The following is a 19728-nucleotide window of genomic DNA, read 5'->3' as shown; positions in this document are numbered from 1 at the left end:
ACTTGCGTGAGCTGATGAAAGGTGCTGCTCTTCCTTTTTCCTAAGTTCTGAAAAATAAAATTCAAAAACCAGATGATCAGTTTCCTGTCTTGTTGATAGGAACTTTGTCAAATCTTTTAAAGTTTCCTTTGTAGTATAATAGGAAGAACAGTGTTTTACTACGTTAACTATGTGAGCTATAAATTTAATTTTCAATTCTAACTAAAAAAATTCTACCAGGCAGTTTTAAGACTTCACCTGATGGACGAACAAAAAGGTCTGTCTTGGAATCATTTTACTTGGAAAAAGCAAATGCAAAGCTGCTTTTAAGTTTGTTTGGGTCGTGTCCGTATGGCCCCCCCTGCCCCACCTCGTATTACAGACCTATAAAATTACTATGGTAACAAGGTTTTTCAATAGAGCAAATAGCAGACCTGTTGCAGCAGTAAGTGTAAGTTGGAGTTTATGCTACTACATGTAAATAAAGTTACCCTCAAGTAGTAATATTGAATTTTCTCTTGAAATTCATTGGAAGCCTGTAACTTCTAGAGAGCACATTTAGGGTGAACTTAAGGACTTAACTGCCAGCAGAGCATTTGTGATGGGTGGAATATTCTAGAATGAGTCTCATGCTGAATCTTGTTGTGTGCGCAGATCCTGTCTCAGAGTTGATACAGAGCTATTAGAGCTTAAGGTTTTTCATACAAAACATCTGTTACAAGTCAGCATTGGCTGAGAAGGTCAGTTCTTTTAGTAAAGCATAAATTTGAAGGAATTGTGACTATTTAATGGCTTCAAATAATGGTTGTGGGACAGAAAACTGCAGCTGAAGTTGATTGTTCCTCATTTTAGGTGTAGGTGACTACCTGGCAGGCTTGCAAACTGCCTGAAGGTATTGGTCTGTACTTGGGGATTTCCCAAGGTCTTCAGTGAAGAACCCCCAAGGAGAACTGTTATAGCTCTACAGGTCTGCTGACTTCTACAACTGAGTTGGTAGAAACAAAGCTTTAGCTGCACCTGTAGTTAACTTGGCTCAATTTTTATAGTCAATAGCCTAAATAGTGAGAGGTATCACTTATGTATTAAAGCTAGATGCTGTCTTGAAATGGAAGTGCACTATTTGTGCTAGAAGGGGTCCTGTTTCCAGCAGCATGCTAGTGTGCTTTTTGCCCCCTGTGCCTGAGCCATTCTTGGCATTTGGTGGATACTTGTGGTGTGCTAACCCAAATTTCAACATTGGTAGAAATTCACTTTGACTTGAAGTGCTGAGGTTGGAAAGGGACCTCTGGAGATAATCTAGTTCAATAAACTCCCTATTCACTGCAGCTCACTTATGCCACTCTCCAGCTGGATTCTGAATATCTCCACGAATGTAGATTCTATGTGTCTGAGTAGCCTGTTCTAGTTTCTGACTGCAGGTAGAATAAAAGTTTTTGTTTGAATGGAAATATTTCACTTCTGCTTATTCCCTTTTTATCCTTTCCCTGGACACCAAGAAGTCTGCTGGAGTCTTCAGTTCCACAAAAGTATTTATACACAAGGGTAAGATCCCTCCCAAAGCCGCCTTTTCTCCAGGTTGTGAACAGTCCTAGCTCTCTCAGATGCTCAAGCCCTTAATCATTGTTTCTTTTCTGGGCTCTCCAGTATGTGTGTCTCTTGTACTGGGGAGCCCAGAACTGGACATGGCACTCCAGTTCTGATGTGCTGGTGAGACCACATTGAGTCAAGGGGAATAATTACTTTCCTTCATCTGGTGGTGACACTCTTCCTAATGCAGCCTGAGGTGCTGTTGGCCGCCCATGCTGCAAGATTGCTAGATCTGTGGCTCTTCGCCAGTGTGGTGAGTTAAGGTGACCCAGCACAAGGTCTAGCAAACTTGGGAGCTGGTGCAAAGAAGAGTTTTTAATATGACAGGTGGATGGTGGAGAAGGGGAAGTGGGACCCCTCCTTGGATCAGATATGACTTGCCTCTTAATGCTCACTGAGGAAGGCATTTTGACATCTAACTGCTGTGGTCAAGTAAATAAGATTCTGGTTTTTCTTTTGTTATTGGTGTGGAATGCTGATGTACTTTTATGGTCTGCTGCTCAGGTGCTTATGGTTAGAAGTAAATAGTCACATGTGACTATTCTACGTACACTTACGCAGTCTTGAACTTGCAGGTAAAAACCATGTATTTAATCTTTAACTTGGAAACACTATCTAGTTCTGTAGTGTGGCTTTTGCCCATGCCTTAAGAGTCAAGAAAGGATCATGGGGTACAGGAGACTTGAAGCTAGAAGCAACTCCTGTGCTATACTTCACATGCTGAGTTTCAACTTGATGGATTTTCTTTAGCTAAAGACCAAGCCAAATGTAGTCAAGAAGAGTCTGACCTAATCACATTTCTTAGATGAGGGTGAAAATTGAAAGCTTTTCCACAGAAATAACTGACAGAGCAAGATCTGATGAGCATCTTCAATATCCAGTTAAACTTAGTACTGCTCTAAGTATACTGTAGTTGCCTATCAGTGCAACAGCATCAGCCTTGCTGCTAGCTTTTTGATGTCATTTGCCTGCTTGAAATGGACTCATTTTGAGTAGGAGAAGGGAATAGGCCAGCATGCTCCAGTTATGGCTGTCTGGGGAAGTCCTAAAGGCTGAAACTGCAGAAAGTGACCAGGCTTGCATGCTTTCTCTGAGTATCTCTTCCTTTTCCCACCATAGAGAGAACAGTACTGGGCTTGATGAACCATTGGTCTGACTCCTCTTTTGCGTTCTGCACTGATTTCTACAAGATTGTTATGTTTTTTTTCCAAACTTGTATTGAATGGGAGCATGTTTTATTAGGAAAGGCTTGCAGAACTATACCTTATGGGATTCTTCCACTAGTTTAATAGCCAGTACAGTCTTTTTTTTAAGAAGGTGTAGGGCTTGAGCTCATGGAGTTCTATGAAAAGCATTAATTTTATATGATCTGAAATGAGACTAAAATATGGGAATCAATCTCTTTGACACACTTCTATAGCTAGTGTGGGACTGGCTAGGTAGGTATTTCCTGTAGCTTGTTAATCAGCTCTTAGGTAAATTTTAATTAGTTTAGCAGTATTATCTGAAACTAACTCTTTTACCTTATATTGCTAATGTGAGAATAAATATGCTTTTGGTCAGATGTGTCTTGGCTTTTCAAAATAAAGACCAGAAGCTACCTCTTGCTCTCTTCAAGAAGCTGAGTGGCATTTTCTAACACCTGACTGACTTTACTTTCCTTCAGAGTTGATTTTGGCTACTTGGATAACTCCTGAAAAAACTCAGTTGCTACCAAGTAAGCTTTTAGTGAGTTGAAACATTTTGGTTTGATAGTTAAGGGTAGAGTATACAAAAGGAAGTGGGTAATATTTAGTTTCAAGTTACTAAGGAGTTGGCTTGACATAAGAGGGCTTAGTGGGATCTTTAAAAGGTTCAATCCTCCTTTGTGCCCTGCTTTACTCCATTTTCCAGAGGATTCAACACTCTACTATATTGGGTTGTAAAAAATCTAGGCTAAACAATTCCCTGTTGTTTTCCTGCTGACATGACATTGTTAAACCAGTATAGACTTTTTTCTTAATTTGATAAATGCCTGGCAAGAACTTGAGGATTGGAGACCACTGGCAAGAACTTGGGTTTTGGCTTACCTATGACTTCATGGAAAGTACAGTTATTTAACCTTTTGGTAAGGCCAATGTGGATAGTCATTTGCTTTGTTTACCCTGACAGTGAAGAGAACCTTAGAGTTGATAAATTCAAAGTTATGAAACCTAGGGAGGATGTCAAGGACTTCATGCAATATTCTACTTAGAGCTGCTTAGACTTGCATCTAAACTTGATTTAAGTACTCCAGAATGCAAACAATATCCTAAACATAGTTATCCTGCAGGCCCTGGGATGTGGAAAAGGGAATGAGTTTAAAGAAATTGGAATAGAATTGTTGGTAACAATGCTTAGTTCAATAGAATTTAATTCTTCCTGAATGAAAATACCTTTTTCTGATGTGTCTTTGATCTGGTTTTACACAAATTCTTTGCGTATTGCAATGTATTATTGAAATGATGGGTTTGGGCAACTAGTATAGTCATCTTTCTGATTGCCTTTACATATCAGATCTGACTTCCACAGTAAAAATACTTAAATTCAGCCACTTACTTGGCACACAAACTCCTCTAGGTATTTACATGGTCATGGTATTGAACTGTTAGAACTTCTGAAAGGGTTTTGTTTTATAGAATTGCCTCTGACTTCAGCTTTACTGAAGTGGTGTAAGCTTGCTAATTCACCACTTGAGTTGAGAGGCATTACTTAGCCTGGAAGCTTTGAACAGATGACTTAATAAGATAGGTTTCCAAAACTTTTTGACAAATTAGTTGCCAAACACTTGTGACAGTCCTTTAAAAACTGAATGCAGTGATGTTAATAGCAGTATGTGAAAATAATAGTTTTGGTAGTGTTTCTTGGACAGAGTTGAAACTCTGCTTACTTATTATATGCTGTTCAGATGCTTGTGCTCTGATTGGCTTTTTCAAAACCTGGTGAAGGCTGGACAAACTATACATCTATTCAACAGCCTCAATCCAGTTAAATAACACAATTTAGCAAAAAGGTTCAGTTAGTAAGTGTAGCTGATTGTCAATAGCCATTGAGAGTAGTCCTCTGCTAATATACTGTCACAGATCAGTAAAACTTAGAAAACTGGATGTTAGTATGAAGAATTACAGGAAAGTGTCAGGAGACAGTATGTTTTACTGTCATATTAGAAAACCATAAATCCTTTCCTTTTTAGAAACTATGTAAAACAAATTTAAGATACAGATTAGCTATGTATTCAGTAATTGAACACCAATGGCTTAAATACAAAAACCCCCAGGTTTAGTTTCAGAAGCCTGAGCTGTTTTCACTGCAGCGACAGCATTTAGGTAGTACCAATATTTGACTGGTGTAGTGGTAAGTGGTAGCCTTATTTCACACAGTTCATAGCTGTTCTCTTGAATTTGAGTATCCCTTCCTTTATCCCCTTAGTAGAAACATGGATCAGTCCCTTATCTAAATGAGTGTACCTCATAAGTAAGGTATGCTGAAGTTAATACAGCAAAACTTGGAAGTGAGGATGTTTTCTGTGCTTGCAGTGACCTCTATGGGCTGATTATTCTGATCTTTGTTTAATGATGCATATAACTTGCCTAATTTACTGGCACAGTGCAGTGCAGATTTTGGACTAATCTAAAAACCTAGATTTTTACATTAGAGGCTTGACTTTTGAAAGCATTCACAATATTGAAGCAGTTTGAGTACCACTGTGGTAGAAGGTTGAAGAATGCTACATTTCAGAGTTTGAAGTTTTAAGGTGTCTTAGAGCCCTGAATTTTATGCTCTTGGCAAATGTGAGAAAGCTTATGAACTAACCAAGAACAACTTCTGTTTGTTGCACTACCATATTAACTCAGCACTCTAAACAGTAGATACCTCTAACATCTTGAAATATTTTTCTGAAGAATGAATTCTGTTTAGAAATCACTTCTCATTCATGCTTAGGTTATAGGTGTTGATACTTTATTTGGCTTCTGCACCACCTTCAGTAACAGTACTGAGGTAGATTTCTTTGAAGCACATGGATATTCTAAGGAGTGCACTAGCCAAGATAGGAGCCCACAAGCTTAAGTTAGGGATGATTATATTGATTAGTGGTGGGAAAGCACTAATTAGTTATGCAAAATGAGGCAAAGATTAAAAATAGCCAAAGATCACATGATTTGTGTGGTCCTGGATATCTTTACTTAACCACTCAAAGGTGTGATTTTGTGCTTGCACAAGCAGTCTTGGTTGTGTGGTATTTGTAACATTGAGGGCTTTGTTAACTATTCTAGGCTACCTTTCCTGTGGAGTGCAAATACTGTAACATACTGCATGATAGTTTTTAGTTTCCTAATAGACTTCTGAAATGTTCATAGTATAAGATATTTTGAAATATTGAAAGATTTTGCTAAATAGTGATGTCTGAAAAAGTATGTAACTTCTTATAATAGAGAGCTGAAGATTTAAACTTTAAATTCTTGGTCTGAAATTGGTCTTCTCCCTTCATATCACTGGCTAATTAGTCCAATTGATTTTGACTAGCTTTCTTAGTGTCTTCAAACTTGCCAGTTAGTATTTGTGAAGACTTATGTGTTCATTTAACCCTTCACTTAGGTTCAACTAGCTGATTTAAAGTCTCTTAAGATCACCTGTGCATCAAAGTAATATGACAGTGTGACTGTTTTGATTTAGTGGCTACTCAGATAATGTCTGTTGCAATCTCCAATTAGTCTTTCCTTTAAAAAAGGCATGTTAAGCAAGGATACTATATTGCTCCGGCTTGTTCTATTTTTTGATTTGATGTCATCAGTAACAGAACCATGCCTTCCCTCTATAATGTACTTTAATAGTAGAACATCCCCTGAGAATGGAGTCCAGTAATCAAAATAGCTTTAATTTTCTTATTTTTTGTATATGTTTTCTATGAACAGCTTCTGTTATTAGGTGGCATAGCTTGCTTTTATTCACTATCCTCCATGCTACCTCTTCCCTCATGTGCTACTCCTGTATATCGCCTGCATGCAGATGATTACTTTTAGTCTTTGTATCCTGGCTGAATTGAAGGTGGATCTGAAATCCTTAGTCTGAAAGCGTTAATTCTGTAAATCTTTTGGAGTTCATAAAATAGTAATAGTTCATATGCTGGCTAGTAAATTTTATCAGCTTTTCAATGCTTGAAATTAGTAAGAGGTAAAATGAGAGTAAACTAATGTTTGATTCTTTCCTTTGGATTACTATGCAGTGAATGAAGTGCCAATGTAACTTTGCCTCTTCACTTAAATTCTTTCTCCTAGCTTTGTACTCCATCATACTGTTCTGCGTCTTTCTGTGGATTCCCTTTGTCTATTTCTATTATGAGGAGAAGGAAGAAGATGATGGAAACACATGCTCAGTAAGTTCACTCTAGCAAATGCACCGAGCAGTGAAAAGACAAGTGAATACAGGCAAAAATGAAAGCAAGAATGATTGTCTAACTTGAATATTACAATGTTAATAGCATTTCTAAGTCTGTTACTACAGTTCCTTTAAAATACTGAGGCAGCTCTTAATAACACTGTCTGACGTAGTCTACTCTAAGCACTGTGTTCTCACATGAAATGAAACTTTAGTGAGATAAGTAATTAACATCTGTATTGCCATGAATTCTTTAAGCTTCCTACAAATTCCTTTGAGCCTGATTTCATATACAGGAAGTTAAAACTTCTTACATGAGATTTTCTTAGAATAGAAAACATGTATGAACTGGTTGAAAGTAGAGAAGAAGATTATACTGATTCTGAGATAGACACTACATTGGAGTACCATCCTTCTTGTAGCATTTGCATTTTTCTTGAAGTAGACACTAGTAACTTACCTGAAGCTAGCATTGGGTTATTTCTGTAATGCACTGAAGATTGTTTGACATGCATGACATTCCAGGAAATATAATAAATGCATGCCAGGAAGCTACTAACTTTTCAAATGAAAATGCTGTTCTTAAAGAATCTTTTAGTCATTGATGATGATCGTTTTCCCCTCTGTTCAATTGTAACCATAACATGAGAAAAAAGACTTCTAATCATAGCCATAATATAAAGCATTGGTAATAAGAATTTTCTTTGAGTGTATTTGCACTGAATGAATGTACCCTGGCTTCTGGCCACAGCTACTCAAGTGCATAGTTTATGATGGAAACATAATTCCATGTCATTGTTCATAGTTCTCAAGCTATGAAACTCTTCAACAGTGTATACTTCTGACTTGTAACTAAAGCTACTCATGTTTTTCTGTGGAGGTCCCTTTGTTATCCGAAGTATGCTTTGCCATAACTTGTTGCACAAATCCCTTTGGATTTATTTTATGTTAATTTGTTAACTTTCTCTTTAATATACAGCAGGTTAAAACTGCACTCAAATATACTTTGGGATTCATCACAATTTGTGCAGTTCTTCTCTTAATTGGGTAAGTATTTGTATTGAACATTAATGGGATATACTAAATAGAACCCCGAAGAGAATTTTGTTTGGTGCAAGATTAAAATGGTAGATTACAGTGCACTCAATCTGTATAATGAATATTTAGCTTAATCTCGAATAGCACTTAAATATCCTGAGAATTAGGTACCTGAAAAGTAAGAGTTTAACTGGAAGCTGAAACTGTTCTTAATTGTGGAGGTACTTGAGCTTCCAAGTTCTGCTTGTTTGTGCAGTGTGAATGTCCATTGAGGACATGATGGCTATGATATTTACAGCTGTATTGCTATCTCTGTGTACAACAGAGTAAAGTGTTTGTGCTCCTTCTGTTTCCTGCCTCTGTCAAATGCTTTCATGGACATTCCAAAACAGCTTTTAGGAATATGAGTAGGTGTTACATGCTTATTACTTTCCTAAATGGATGTGTTCTGTGAAGGACATAAGTATAATGTGGGGTAATACTTGACATAGTTTTGCCTTGTATGGTAAAGGTTTTGCTGGCATTTGTTTGAAAGGCAGATGTTACTGATGTGGGTAGCTTGTTTGCAGCAAATGCAGTTATTCTGAAACTCCAAGCAGTATTACAGATTCCATTCAAGATCACCGTTAAGCATGACATGCACACCAATAGTGAATGTTTTTAATATATGCTGTGTCATAAGCTTTTTAGCATTTTGACTGCAGCAATGAAGTTGGTAAAATTTACAAAATGTATGCTAAAATGATTCATATCGAAGTACTGAAGTGTGAAGTAGAAAGTAGAGTGAAGATAATGCTTCTAATTGTATACCACCTTATTGGAATATTGTTTTAGTTTTGATAAACACTTAAGGTATGTTTCTAAGAAGTCTGTCCTTTCAATTAAAAGTAACATACTTGCTATTATGAGAGACTAAAGGAGTCATCTTAATCATGATCTAGAAATATTACTAAAGCTTCTGACAAAAGCTGTTTCTCTGACTGTCGGCTCACATCATAAGCATACATATAGGTATGGTATAATATATCCAGTTTATAAAATTTTGTAGTGTCTTTAGTAGGTGTCAGCTGAATCCTCAGCAGCTGTAAGCATGTTTGTTCTTCTTTTCCAGTAAGATGGAACTTGGTTCTTGACTTCCTAATTGTCCTCTGTGCTCTTAGTTTGTTCTTTAAAGTCTTCACAACTTGTAAATTACAGCGGCTTCCGTGATCCCCTCTGATACTGTGCCGTATGACAGTGAGATTGACTTGCAAACCTGGGACTAAGTTACTGAACAGTGCTTCTTCATAGGTACAGACTTGAAACCCACTGACCTAACCAGCAGGAGTATCTGCTGCAGGGAGGCAGGACTCCTTTAGATAACGACAGGGATTTTAGTATTTCTGGGTTCTAATTTGAATGATTTTTCTGCTATTATGTGTATGAGGTTGCTTGCTTTCTTTTAAGATGGTAATGATTAAATAGTAGCATCATCCTAATGCTGTCAGAATGGAAAAGTACCTTTGCTACTTAAGACATTGCTGCAGAAGAATACAGTTCTTGCCTGTCCCCTTTAAGGGAAACTGAGAGTGAACAGCTCAGTTTAGGAAGCCAATGAGGTGACTGCTGAAGAAAAATGTGATCTTTGTTTCTAGTATAGTTTATATATATATATCTCTCTCTATATATAAATAAAATAGTAGGTGTTTCGGTGTTTATATGCGTGCTTGTTACGGAGAAGTTACCTGTCTTAGTCAACTGTTTGCACAGCAAGGGCAAAGAGCAGCCTCATAAGTCCCAGTGTGATAGGAAAGAGATAAGTTTTGGAGCTGGAGCTTCTACCTGAAGGGCTCAACTGAATGTCAAGACCAATCTTGCAGTACGGCCTATACTTGGCAGTAACAGGAGACTTTCTCACTGGTGGTCAGGATCAGACCAACATTAAAACAGACTGGAATTCTATGTACTGGATTTAATTTTAGGAGGCTAGGCTTAATGGACTTGTGCACACAGGTTAAGGGCAAGAAGGGTTGGAATATTACCTTTTAAGTGCGTAGCAAATAGTCTATCTTCTTGTGCTTACATGATTAGTGTCTCGTATCAAGACAACCTCTGTTCTGATTGATTTAGCAAGTAATCTCTATAATTAAAAAAGGTCAATAAATAGCTTGGTTCCTTTAAATATAGGTCTACACAAGAAGTCCCTACCTCTCGCCTGGTCAGCAGTCCTGAAAGAAACCGTAAAAGCTGTATTAAGCTTGAGTTTTAAGAATATTTTATTCTTCCCTGGATGTTTACCTTGCTCCATTAGAGATCTGTGTGCCTATTTGGGGAAACATAATATCTGTTTTGTGCCAGATGATCTTGGAGGTTTTTTTCTAAGTTGGTAACACAGCTCAGTGAGCAGGATTCCATTGCCTAAATTGTTAGGAGTAGTATTTGTACCTCTTACTCTAGTTGTCTTATAGAGCCTCTTGCTGTGGCAAAAATGTGTGTGTCTGTAATAGCACTTAAATGCTCTGCACACAAGTAACTTGATGCAGAGTATCATTAAAAGTGAAGTATAGGACAAATTTACACTGGGATACTTGGAACTAATAGTTACTTGTAATGCCTTTCCCTTCTTAGAAATTATCTACTTTCCTTGAATAGAGTTTATTTACTCTAAATGTCATGTGCTGGAGCCAAGGGGCTTGAGATACTACAACCTATGTTAAGGCACCCTTATACAGCAGTCTTGTTTGGACTAAAACATTTGCTTTTGAGATTAATGAATGTTTGGTTCTAAAAGGAATGTCAGTGTTCGGAATTGAACTGGTTACCTTAAATTTTCTAGAACTGTTAGCTTTTAAAAAGCTACGAATATATGTCTAATTAGCCTGTAAATAATTATGCAAATTATATTATAGCAGAACTCACTTTAAGGAAACGAGTTTAAATTTAGTGTGTTAAAAATTATTTTCGCAAGGATGACAGTTAATGGCACTCCTTCATTTAAGGATCAAACTTGACCCATCTACACCTGTATGTTATTAGCCCTGCCAAAAGTTAATAGTTTTAAACTGCTTGTCTTGCATTTACTTTCCTTGTTCTGCAGCCTAGATAATGATCTAGAGCTTAATCATAATATTCCTAGGATGTGTTTTAAACAGCATAGCAGTTTGCTTCTATTCTTAAAATTACTGCAGTTACTAATTTCATTTGTGTCCAGAACGCCAAGTGTAAGACATCACAGTTCAGCTGCTCAGTTTGCTTACATTAACTGAATTGTCAGCTGTACCTGTAAAAGCTTACACTGGCACTTGTGCTCCATTCACTTGCTGTCAATGGACTGACTTGTCTTAGATCAGTGATGACAGGTGAATGGAGTTATTTAGCATGGAAACTTCTCATTCTGTTGATGGCCACTATGGCCCTCAGGCTGTGTTGACCATTTAGTCAACATAGCAAAATAGCCAATTTTTTTCAAATTTATTCTAGCTTAGCGTGCATGAAGAATAGGCCTAAACTGCTGTGTGCTGTGCTGCTTCAATGGATGGGCTGTGTTTTAGAGATCCTTTGGGAGTGTGGAGTGGACGCAGGTTTCTAGATGGCTAGGCACGCTAACTCTGTCTTGTTCTTCTTGTGGCCTGTTAAGCTAGAGGCCAAAAGTCTGCTTAGCTGGGCTAGTTAGCCTTCTGGCTAGTTTACTACTAGTTGAGGGACCCTGTTCAGGAAGGGGGACAAGATTCCTGCTTCCTTGGAACTAAAGTGTGTGACTTTATAGCACTTGTATTCCTCTGAGGCCCTTGGTGCGTGGAACCTGAACAGGAGCAGAATGAGATGTCCATCTCCTTCAGTCAAGATTTAGCTGAGTACTAATTGAAAAGTGTGTATAATGGGTACCGTGGCTTTGGCTCTGATTAGTGTCCTTTGACATGCTGATTGTAGGTAGTCTCAGAAAAAAAATTAAATATTTTAACCTTATTGCTCTTGGAGGGGGGGAAAAAAGGCAAGCAAGTTATAAATATTCTAAGTTGTTCTTACATCTCATTTGTTCCCTGCATGTGGTCCACAGATAGCAAATTCATACTGATGCTAAAATAAAAGGGCTTGAGCTCACTTAGTTTCCCAGAGTCTCCTATTTTAACCATTTTTAGCAAATAACACTGCATTTTTTTTGTGTTGCTATCTCTTGTAAGTAGAAATTTTGCCTAACCTTGTTTTAGTACCTGTGTCTTAATTTTGCCTGGATGCTATTTTACAGAAAGAATTACTACTAGAGGCAGATAGAAGAACAAAATCTAAGGTCAGCAAGCATGCATCAACTGACGTAAATGCTAGCCTTAATCTACCTCCTGCACAGTCAAGAAGCTAAAAATCATACACTTTTTAAAAGTTAAGATTTTAAAAAATAAAACTTTAACTTTGTTTGCAGAGTACTAGTTTGGTTTTGGTTTTGATGTGATGATTATAAGTGCACACAGTTAGTTTAGCACTAACCTTTGAAACACATGCTTATGTTCTGTACTTGAAGTATGAGGCATACTTCTGGAAGATGCATATTTATTTTTCATGTGTTTATTGGGACTTGAAGCAGGGATCTAATTATGTACTTTTTTCTTATAAAAGTCCAAAAGATATTTGTGAGCGTTCCTTATGGACTTTGGTTGGGTTCTCGCATTCTTTACCTAAAACATTTCCCTCCAAATCAGACTTCCCCATGACTTGTACGTGTTCTGTTCTATGTCTGGAATCTATGGTTTCAGGTTTGTATGGAGGTTCTGTTTTCCAGCTTTTACCCAACTAGATGTTTTGCCTATGGAGATGCTGAAGAGTTACTCTTACTATTGGACTTTAAATGGGCAGACTGACAGCAGGAAGCTGTCAGCTAGGGGACTGTTCTACCTGATGTTCTTCTGAGCACTCTTTGCTAGTCTCCGCTTATTGGAAGGTCAAAAACATTTAATGAACTTCTCTACAGTTCAGTTCTCTGGGCCAACTACAGAACAAAGAATGGAATGCAGCAGATGTGTTATTTTAGGTGTAATAATGGAAGATAAATGTCCCTTTAAACTTTAATTAATGCTCGGTGGGGGAATCATTAATTGTTTTAATCTAACTTCCAGATGTGTGGATTTATAAGAGAATTTGTCTCAATTGATGCTTAAAGTCTTTTTGCTCCTCAGCACATGAGTCAAACCCGGATAGTAAATCAGATTGATACATCTTTTAATGATGCTTGAATGTAGGGTCCTTACCTCTGTTAGGACTGGTAAATAGAAAATCACTTGTTCATTGACTTCAAACCTGCCTCTGCACACACTCACACATGTACTCTGCTGATCTAAATATAGCATTTGAGGGGAATGTGAATAAAATGAAGCATTGCCTTCAGAATTCTTTAAACCTAATGTCATACAATTTTTCTTCAGGAGTAAATGGGTTTCTATTTTCTTAACTTAGAAGTAGAATTCTTTTGATATTTGACTGTTGGGCTAAGTGAGATGGCTTTTTTGCTCTGTTACAGTGCTTTTGTTCCTTTGAATATTCCCAACAAGAAGAATTCCACAGAGTGGGAGAAAGTGAAGCTCCTGTTTGAAGAATTTGGAAGTAGTCGTAAGTTTGAGATTTGTTCTGAGCTTTGCATAACTTGCTACTAACTCACCTTGGCATACTTGCCATTGACTGAATAAGAAAACTAACTTGCTTGGTGACAGTTTTCTAACTGGACTCTAACTGCTCATCTACACTAAATCTTTGCAATAAGATTATTCTCTTTCTCTTCAGACAAAAAAAAAACCAACAAAAAAACCACGAACTGGAACTCTCATTAGAGAGGAGACACTGGCAGTGTCTGCTTTCAGTACAGTTCCCATTTGACACCAAGGATTCCAATGTTGTGTCCTATGATATTAATGGTGGGGAGGGGAAAGTATGTTCTTCCATGGAGTCTTCACTTAACATAGCTTTTAAATGTTACTTAGCCAGGGTGTGTTTTCAGAGCGAAGGTGTGAACAAAGTGTTTTATAGGTGAGCTAAGACAGACTTGATGCCACTTTCCAAATGTAGGAATAAAAGTTATTGTGCTCTAAATTCTTGATTTAACTAGAGGGAAGGGGAGGACATGGGAGAGAACACTAAATAGTTCAGTTATTATGACTGGGTGCAAACATGAAATTGATTGCTTAAAGTTAATTTCTGTAATAGCTACTATAAGTTTCCATGCTACTGTTTAACCAAAAAAAGCTTGCCATATTGTGTCCTGCATGGTGAGGTTAGGGACAGGGCTGTCTGTTTTGAGAAATTATGCAGGAGGATTTGGGGAGTTTGATGCCTTTGGGGATGAGTTTGGTAATGCTTTGCCTCTATCTCTTTTCATTTCTATAGTGATAGTAAGGCTACAGTAATTTCTTAGTCCCCTGACCTTTTTCCAGTTTGTGCATCTCCATGTATGTGGTCTGGGTGAAGCTGAAGCCCGGAGTCTGGCTTGTTTGGTTGTTTGAAGGATTCATGCTTGCCTGATTCTCTGGATAGTGCTTTATTATGAGAAATCAGGGGATAACAAACAAAACAAAGATGAGCCATCCAGAATGCATGTGCAAATTGTGAAAATTTACCACAGCACCCTGTGGAGGCCAGAAGTCTTGAAGAGGCATTAGACAGCTGTGGGAGCAAGTTCATTAGTGGCTAGTCAACCATTTGATGGAATGCAACATCTGTGACCTTGTAGCAAAGGTGAGATGACTGTCCTGCTTCTTGCAGTATTGGAGGAGGATCTACTGCTGACAAAAAACTATGCCAGGTGAACTTTTCATCTGAGTTGTGATGTCTGGTAACTATGTCTCAATTTTCTTCCTTCAACCTAATGATGTTAAGTATCTTCAGGAAACCAGTTAAGTAAGAAATGTTCTTATACCTCTACTATTGGAATTTTCAACAGGCTTTTTTGTTTTGTTTTGTTTTTTGCAGATGGCTTGACTGCTCTTTCATTTTCCATTAGTTCCTTGACTGTGATTGGAATGTTGGCAGCTATCACTTACACAGTAAGTTGTTACACAAATGTTTCAGCTCTTTGCATTCATGATATTTGCAGTTATCACCGGCTGTACTTGTATGGAAAGCTGTCATCATGCTAAACAGCTTCAACAGTGTCTTCTAGCTCTGGATTTTCATGGTTCGAAACACTACTTCTGAGTTCTTGGAATGAGAGGAATAACTTTTTTACTGCAAGTTTAAGAACCACTGTTTTGGTACTTAAGCACAGATCAGACTTAATTTCAATGTCTTTCTGCAGGTGGAGGTCACATTATTGCCTATGGCTTGTAACATTCACTGGCTCCTCCTGTTCTTAAGCCTCTGTCTCCTTCTCCATCCAGCAGTGGAGAACTAAATACTGCTTCTTTTTTTAATTCATTTAACTATGGCATAACCTGGATTTGGTCTGGTCAGTCTATAATACTGAATGTAAGCTTCACTACAACTTTTCTACGCTGATGTTTTTATCTCTACAGAGCTTTACAAAGAAAAGTCTGGCAGAATAACTTGATTTGTGAAGTAGTGTGCAAAATGTTCTCGATCATAACTGTCTCTTTTGTAAAAGGCTGTTCATCATTCAATAAATTAAAAGCAATGTCTTTAACAGAGCATTGCTTCACAGTTCTGTATTTCTAGAATTTGAGTAAGGGTAAATATTTATGCATGTCAGGATTCAGGTATAAAGAATCTGCAACATCTGAGATGTGCTTAAATCAAGAATAGCTAAGAAGTTAAAAGCAAATAGAATTTGAAACTGTTTAGAGGCTTGTTTTCTAAAGGGAATATTCTTGGTAGTCCTAGGCATGCAACTAAACTACTGTAGTTCTTTCTGTAGTTTGAAAGGATTTGGAAGTGTTCATTCTGTAACTGATTGTAAATCATATGATTAAGGCTATGTAACTTAAACTGTTTCACTCTTGCTTTTATGTGCAAAGGAAAGAAACCATTTTAACTTACTAGCTTTGACCAATATTTGATGTTCATGTGGTCACTTGCTTTTCCAATCTGTTCTATTTCTTCAGTCACTGAATAATCAGCCTGTTTGTAATGCTACATGTATTAACTTGTCATCATGGTAAAATTTTGCAACAAAGATCAAGTTTTAAAGCTCAAGGTAACTGCAGACAAAGCTTTAAAACTTCTCAGAAGTCAGTGTTTTCCTGATAGGTTTTCATCTTTAAGTTTGTGTCCTTGCTAAAGTAACTTTCTTTTCCATTGCAGCCTGGTTCTAACATAGTAAAGTTGTTCCTATGTAGCCTTGCTAGTGAATTCTAAGTGGCTCTGTAAAAATGGCTCATGAAGTAAGTTATTTTGATGCATTGCTAGCCAAGGAGATGTTTTGTGTTAGCTTGTTGTCAGGCAAAGGATAAATGGATAAAATTAGTGTAGAACAATGATACAAGAAAGAGGGAAGAGTGTTTTAGTCCTAACTAGTTAAGTGGTTAAAGTACCTGCTAAATAATACCTTTAGACTCTTAATCTTAAACAAATCTAAATTGAGTAACAAGAATAGCTAATGATTTTCTGTCTCTATACTACTGACTTCAGGTGGTGTAAGTTAGAGCAGGATTATGTGAGGCAATTTAGTACAGGGTCTTAGATGTAAGTGTCAGAACACTGACAGCTCGGTGGTCATCATGCTCTGTGCAGTAGGTAGGAGAGCAATTTGGTGGATCAGCTAGCAGGTATCTCTGGTGAGCTGAATTGCTCTCGGCCCTGCTGACTAAGTGCTTTAACTTGACCTAAATTGTTAATTTTATTACTTTAAGCCTTTTCTGACTGACAGGGGTCACTAAATCATTCAGGCTATATTGCTGACATCTAGATTGTGTGCTGGTCAAAAAAGATCCAGACCTTTGCCTAGCCTGTAATAACATGTCAGCTTTTAGCAAATTTGTTTCCCTTAATTATGGAAGGAAGGATTAATCTCTTGTTCAATTACATCACTGCAGAGCACATGTAATGTGTTTTAACCTCCATGAGACTAACGTTAAGAACAAACTCATTAGCTGGGAGAATATCCTCACTGTTTTTCTAAACAGCTACCCAAGTATGGCTTTTATAACTGTTAGTAAATGTCTATAAGCATCTAAAATGCAAGGTTGTTTTATTTTGCACAAATTTATTGCTGACTGAAATATAAACTATGTTTAAGAAAGTAGCAGTTGGAAGTTTTTTGATTTGTTGCTAATATTACCTACTTCTGACATTATTTCCCTATTTATTTTTGGAGCACAGTTTGGTTGTAGGCACCATTCAGCTGAGTATCACGATATGCTTCTGTCCTCAAAACTAGCTGAACCTGGAAATAGGTGACTTCTGTTTAATGTTCAATAACTTCAGTGTGCTGTGTCTGTGTGGTTTCTCAGATGAAGACAATACCTCTGTCCTTAATTTTGTTGCCTTAGTCTTACTGTATTTAAGACTTGTACAAATACTGGGTGGTACATAAGGTGAAACATCTAGCATGAGCTAAAAGTCTTCTCTGAATGCCTTAATTACTAAAATTTTAGGCTAGTTTGCTGCTTGGAAAACTTCAACCAAGCTGTCCATGCAAATGCCTGGAACATGGAATTGTTTGCTTTGTTTTTAACTGCTGTATTTGATCCTTCTGAAATTATCCCTTCTGTTTACAGTAGGTGTTATGGCAGGGTAGGAGAAATGGAGGAGCTATTTCACAGAAGGTTTAGGGATGGGCTCACACAGGAGGTGGTTCTTGTCCACCTCAGAGTGTTTTTGGTCATTGTTTTTTGTCATTGTTTGCAGGCTCTCGTAGAATCTTATGCTGAAAACAGTGAGCTGTCTTTGATATGTGGGTGGACTGAGGTACAAATATGTCATGGACAGTGAAAACCACTTATTAGAAGGTCTGTGCTCTCAAAGTTGGAGCAGGAATAGATTCTTTTATGCTCTAGTGCTTTCGTAACACTTTGTCCACTGCCAGTGATGGCCAGGCTTCCTAATGTAAGCAATTTCCACCTGTAACAGCATGACAGCATGAGCAGTGCTGTTCTCATGGTCTGAAGAGTGAATTGTGAGTGTGACCTCGAGAGCATGTGGATGCCGAGTACCTGCATTCCAGTTTATATTGTGGGCTGGGCTTTTCCCAGTGGTACACTTAATGCACAAGTTACTTCAGTAGTGAAAAGTTCCTGGGCTGTCACACTCCCTAAGCCTTGGGGAGAGGTTGGCCCAGAGTATAGCTTCACAGTCTCTACCAGTTTGGATTACTCAACTCCTTCCAGTTGGGAGGAGAAGTGTGATTCTGGAAAGAGTAACTGTTTTTCTCTTGGTAACTCCCCACTTCGTGTTGTGGATTTTTTTGCTGTGTTAGTCTTGTATAAACCCCCCTCGCCCAGAACCTCTAGATAGGACAAGGGAATTAGTGTGCAGGCAAGTCTATGAGACTTTGTCTATAATGCTTGCTTCTGACTTCAGACATCTGATGAGTAAGTAGTTAAGCTCCTGTATTTTTTAGCCAGCTCTCTGCATGCCTATCAAACTGTTTGTCCCAGTTTCTAAAGGTGGGAGGCCTTTGTGCTTAGTCATCAAACCACTGTTTGATAATTGGTGGTAGATTTCTTTTTTTAAACACGAAAATACCTTTATATAAGGGTGAACACAAGAACAAAGACACCTACTTCAAAAATTTCTGCAAGTGCTTAGCAAATGATGGGGAAGAAAGGGTAGAGAGAATAAGATGGGGACACAATCTGTGATGTCCGAGTTCCCTTGTTTCTGAACAGAGGTGATCTTAGATCTTTGGTATATACTAGTTAGGTGTTGAGGATTTGTAGTATAGACAACTGAATTTTTATAATGTTCCCCTGAGTTTTGAATATTCTCCATCTGTTCCATTGCAAGTGTTGCAATTCTGTTGTTAAAGGGAAGCTAAGAACAGGTGTATCTGGTCTTCTGTATAATCATATTCACCTTTTTACTCTAAAGAAAAAATCTATTCTGAAATTCTAATGAAGGTTGTATTGTAATAAGTGATATGTTAGAGAATACTTTCATACCTAATTAAGAATGTTTTTACATCGAATGCCTACTAATTTAACACAAAATACTAAAAGTAAATGGGAATGCTGTGCCTGCACTGACTGCAGTTGACTGATTTAATCTTAAAATGTTATTTGTGGAAGAATACCATGAAACAGATGAATCAAGTGATTCTTTTTAAGTCACTTGAAGTACAATTTATCCATTCTACAATTAGTCAAATGTATGTTAACAGTGCTGCTTTTGTGTGGCCTTCAGTGTGAAGAATTACGTTATGGCTGTTCTAAAATTGTGCTTTTGCACTGTGGTATTATACAATACTGTGAGAACCCAGGAAAAGAGGCTTTCACACTGGCAGCAGGCAGCCTTGAACTTGTGTAGATACTGAGAGCAAAAGCCCACTTCTGTATGTGTATGCTCCTAGGCTTTCTCTATGAAAACATGTTCTCCTGCTTCCACAGGAGGCCCCCCCGTGCGGGGGGGTGGTGTTCTTGATTGTAAATGGCTACTATTTAAATTATGGAACTAACAATTTAGCCCAATGGCTAATCTAGTTAAAATCTATTTTTTAAGGAGTACCATCAGCATTGATCCAGTGTTCTGGGCCTCTCAAGGCCTGGGGTGATGTAATGTGTTACTCTGAAGTACATGTTGAGCTATTCATGCAAGAGAACACATTTCTTACCAGACCATGTGATACTGTAACATTCGGTGCCTTTGTTTTTGGGGTGG

At 37.7% G+C, this 19728-nt stretch overlaps 1 protein-coding gene across 1 annotated transcript in view; it reads left to right on the top strand.

Moving 5' to 3' along the window:
• The window catches only part of LMBRD1 (LMBR1 domain containing 1), an 83857-nt gene that overhangs the window by 14171 nt on the left and 49958 nt on the right, over positions 1-19728 (top strand). The window contains exons 4-7 of the mRNA XM_069804591.1: positions 6861-6958; positions 7940-8007; positions 13487-13575; positions 14929-15002. Of these exons, the coding sequence (XP_069660692.1) occupies positions 6861-6958; positions 7940-8007; positions 13487-13575; positions 14929-15002 (329 nt within the window). The remainder of the gene's footprint in view (positions 1-6860; positions 6959-7939; positions 8008-13486; positions 13576-14928; positions 15003-19728) is intronic.

This window comes from Haliaeetus albicilla, chromosome 17 (assembly GCF_947461875.1).
Source record: "Haliaeetus albicilla chromosome 17, bHalAlb1.1, whole genome shotgun sequence".
Taxonomy (NCBI): Eukaryota; Metazoa; Chordata; class Aves; order Accipitriformes; family Accipitridae; genus Haliaeetus; species Haliaeetus albicilla.
This window is presented reverse-complemented; position numbering and strand designations above follow the sequence as displayed.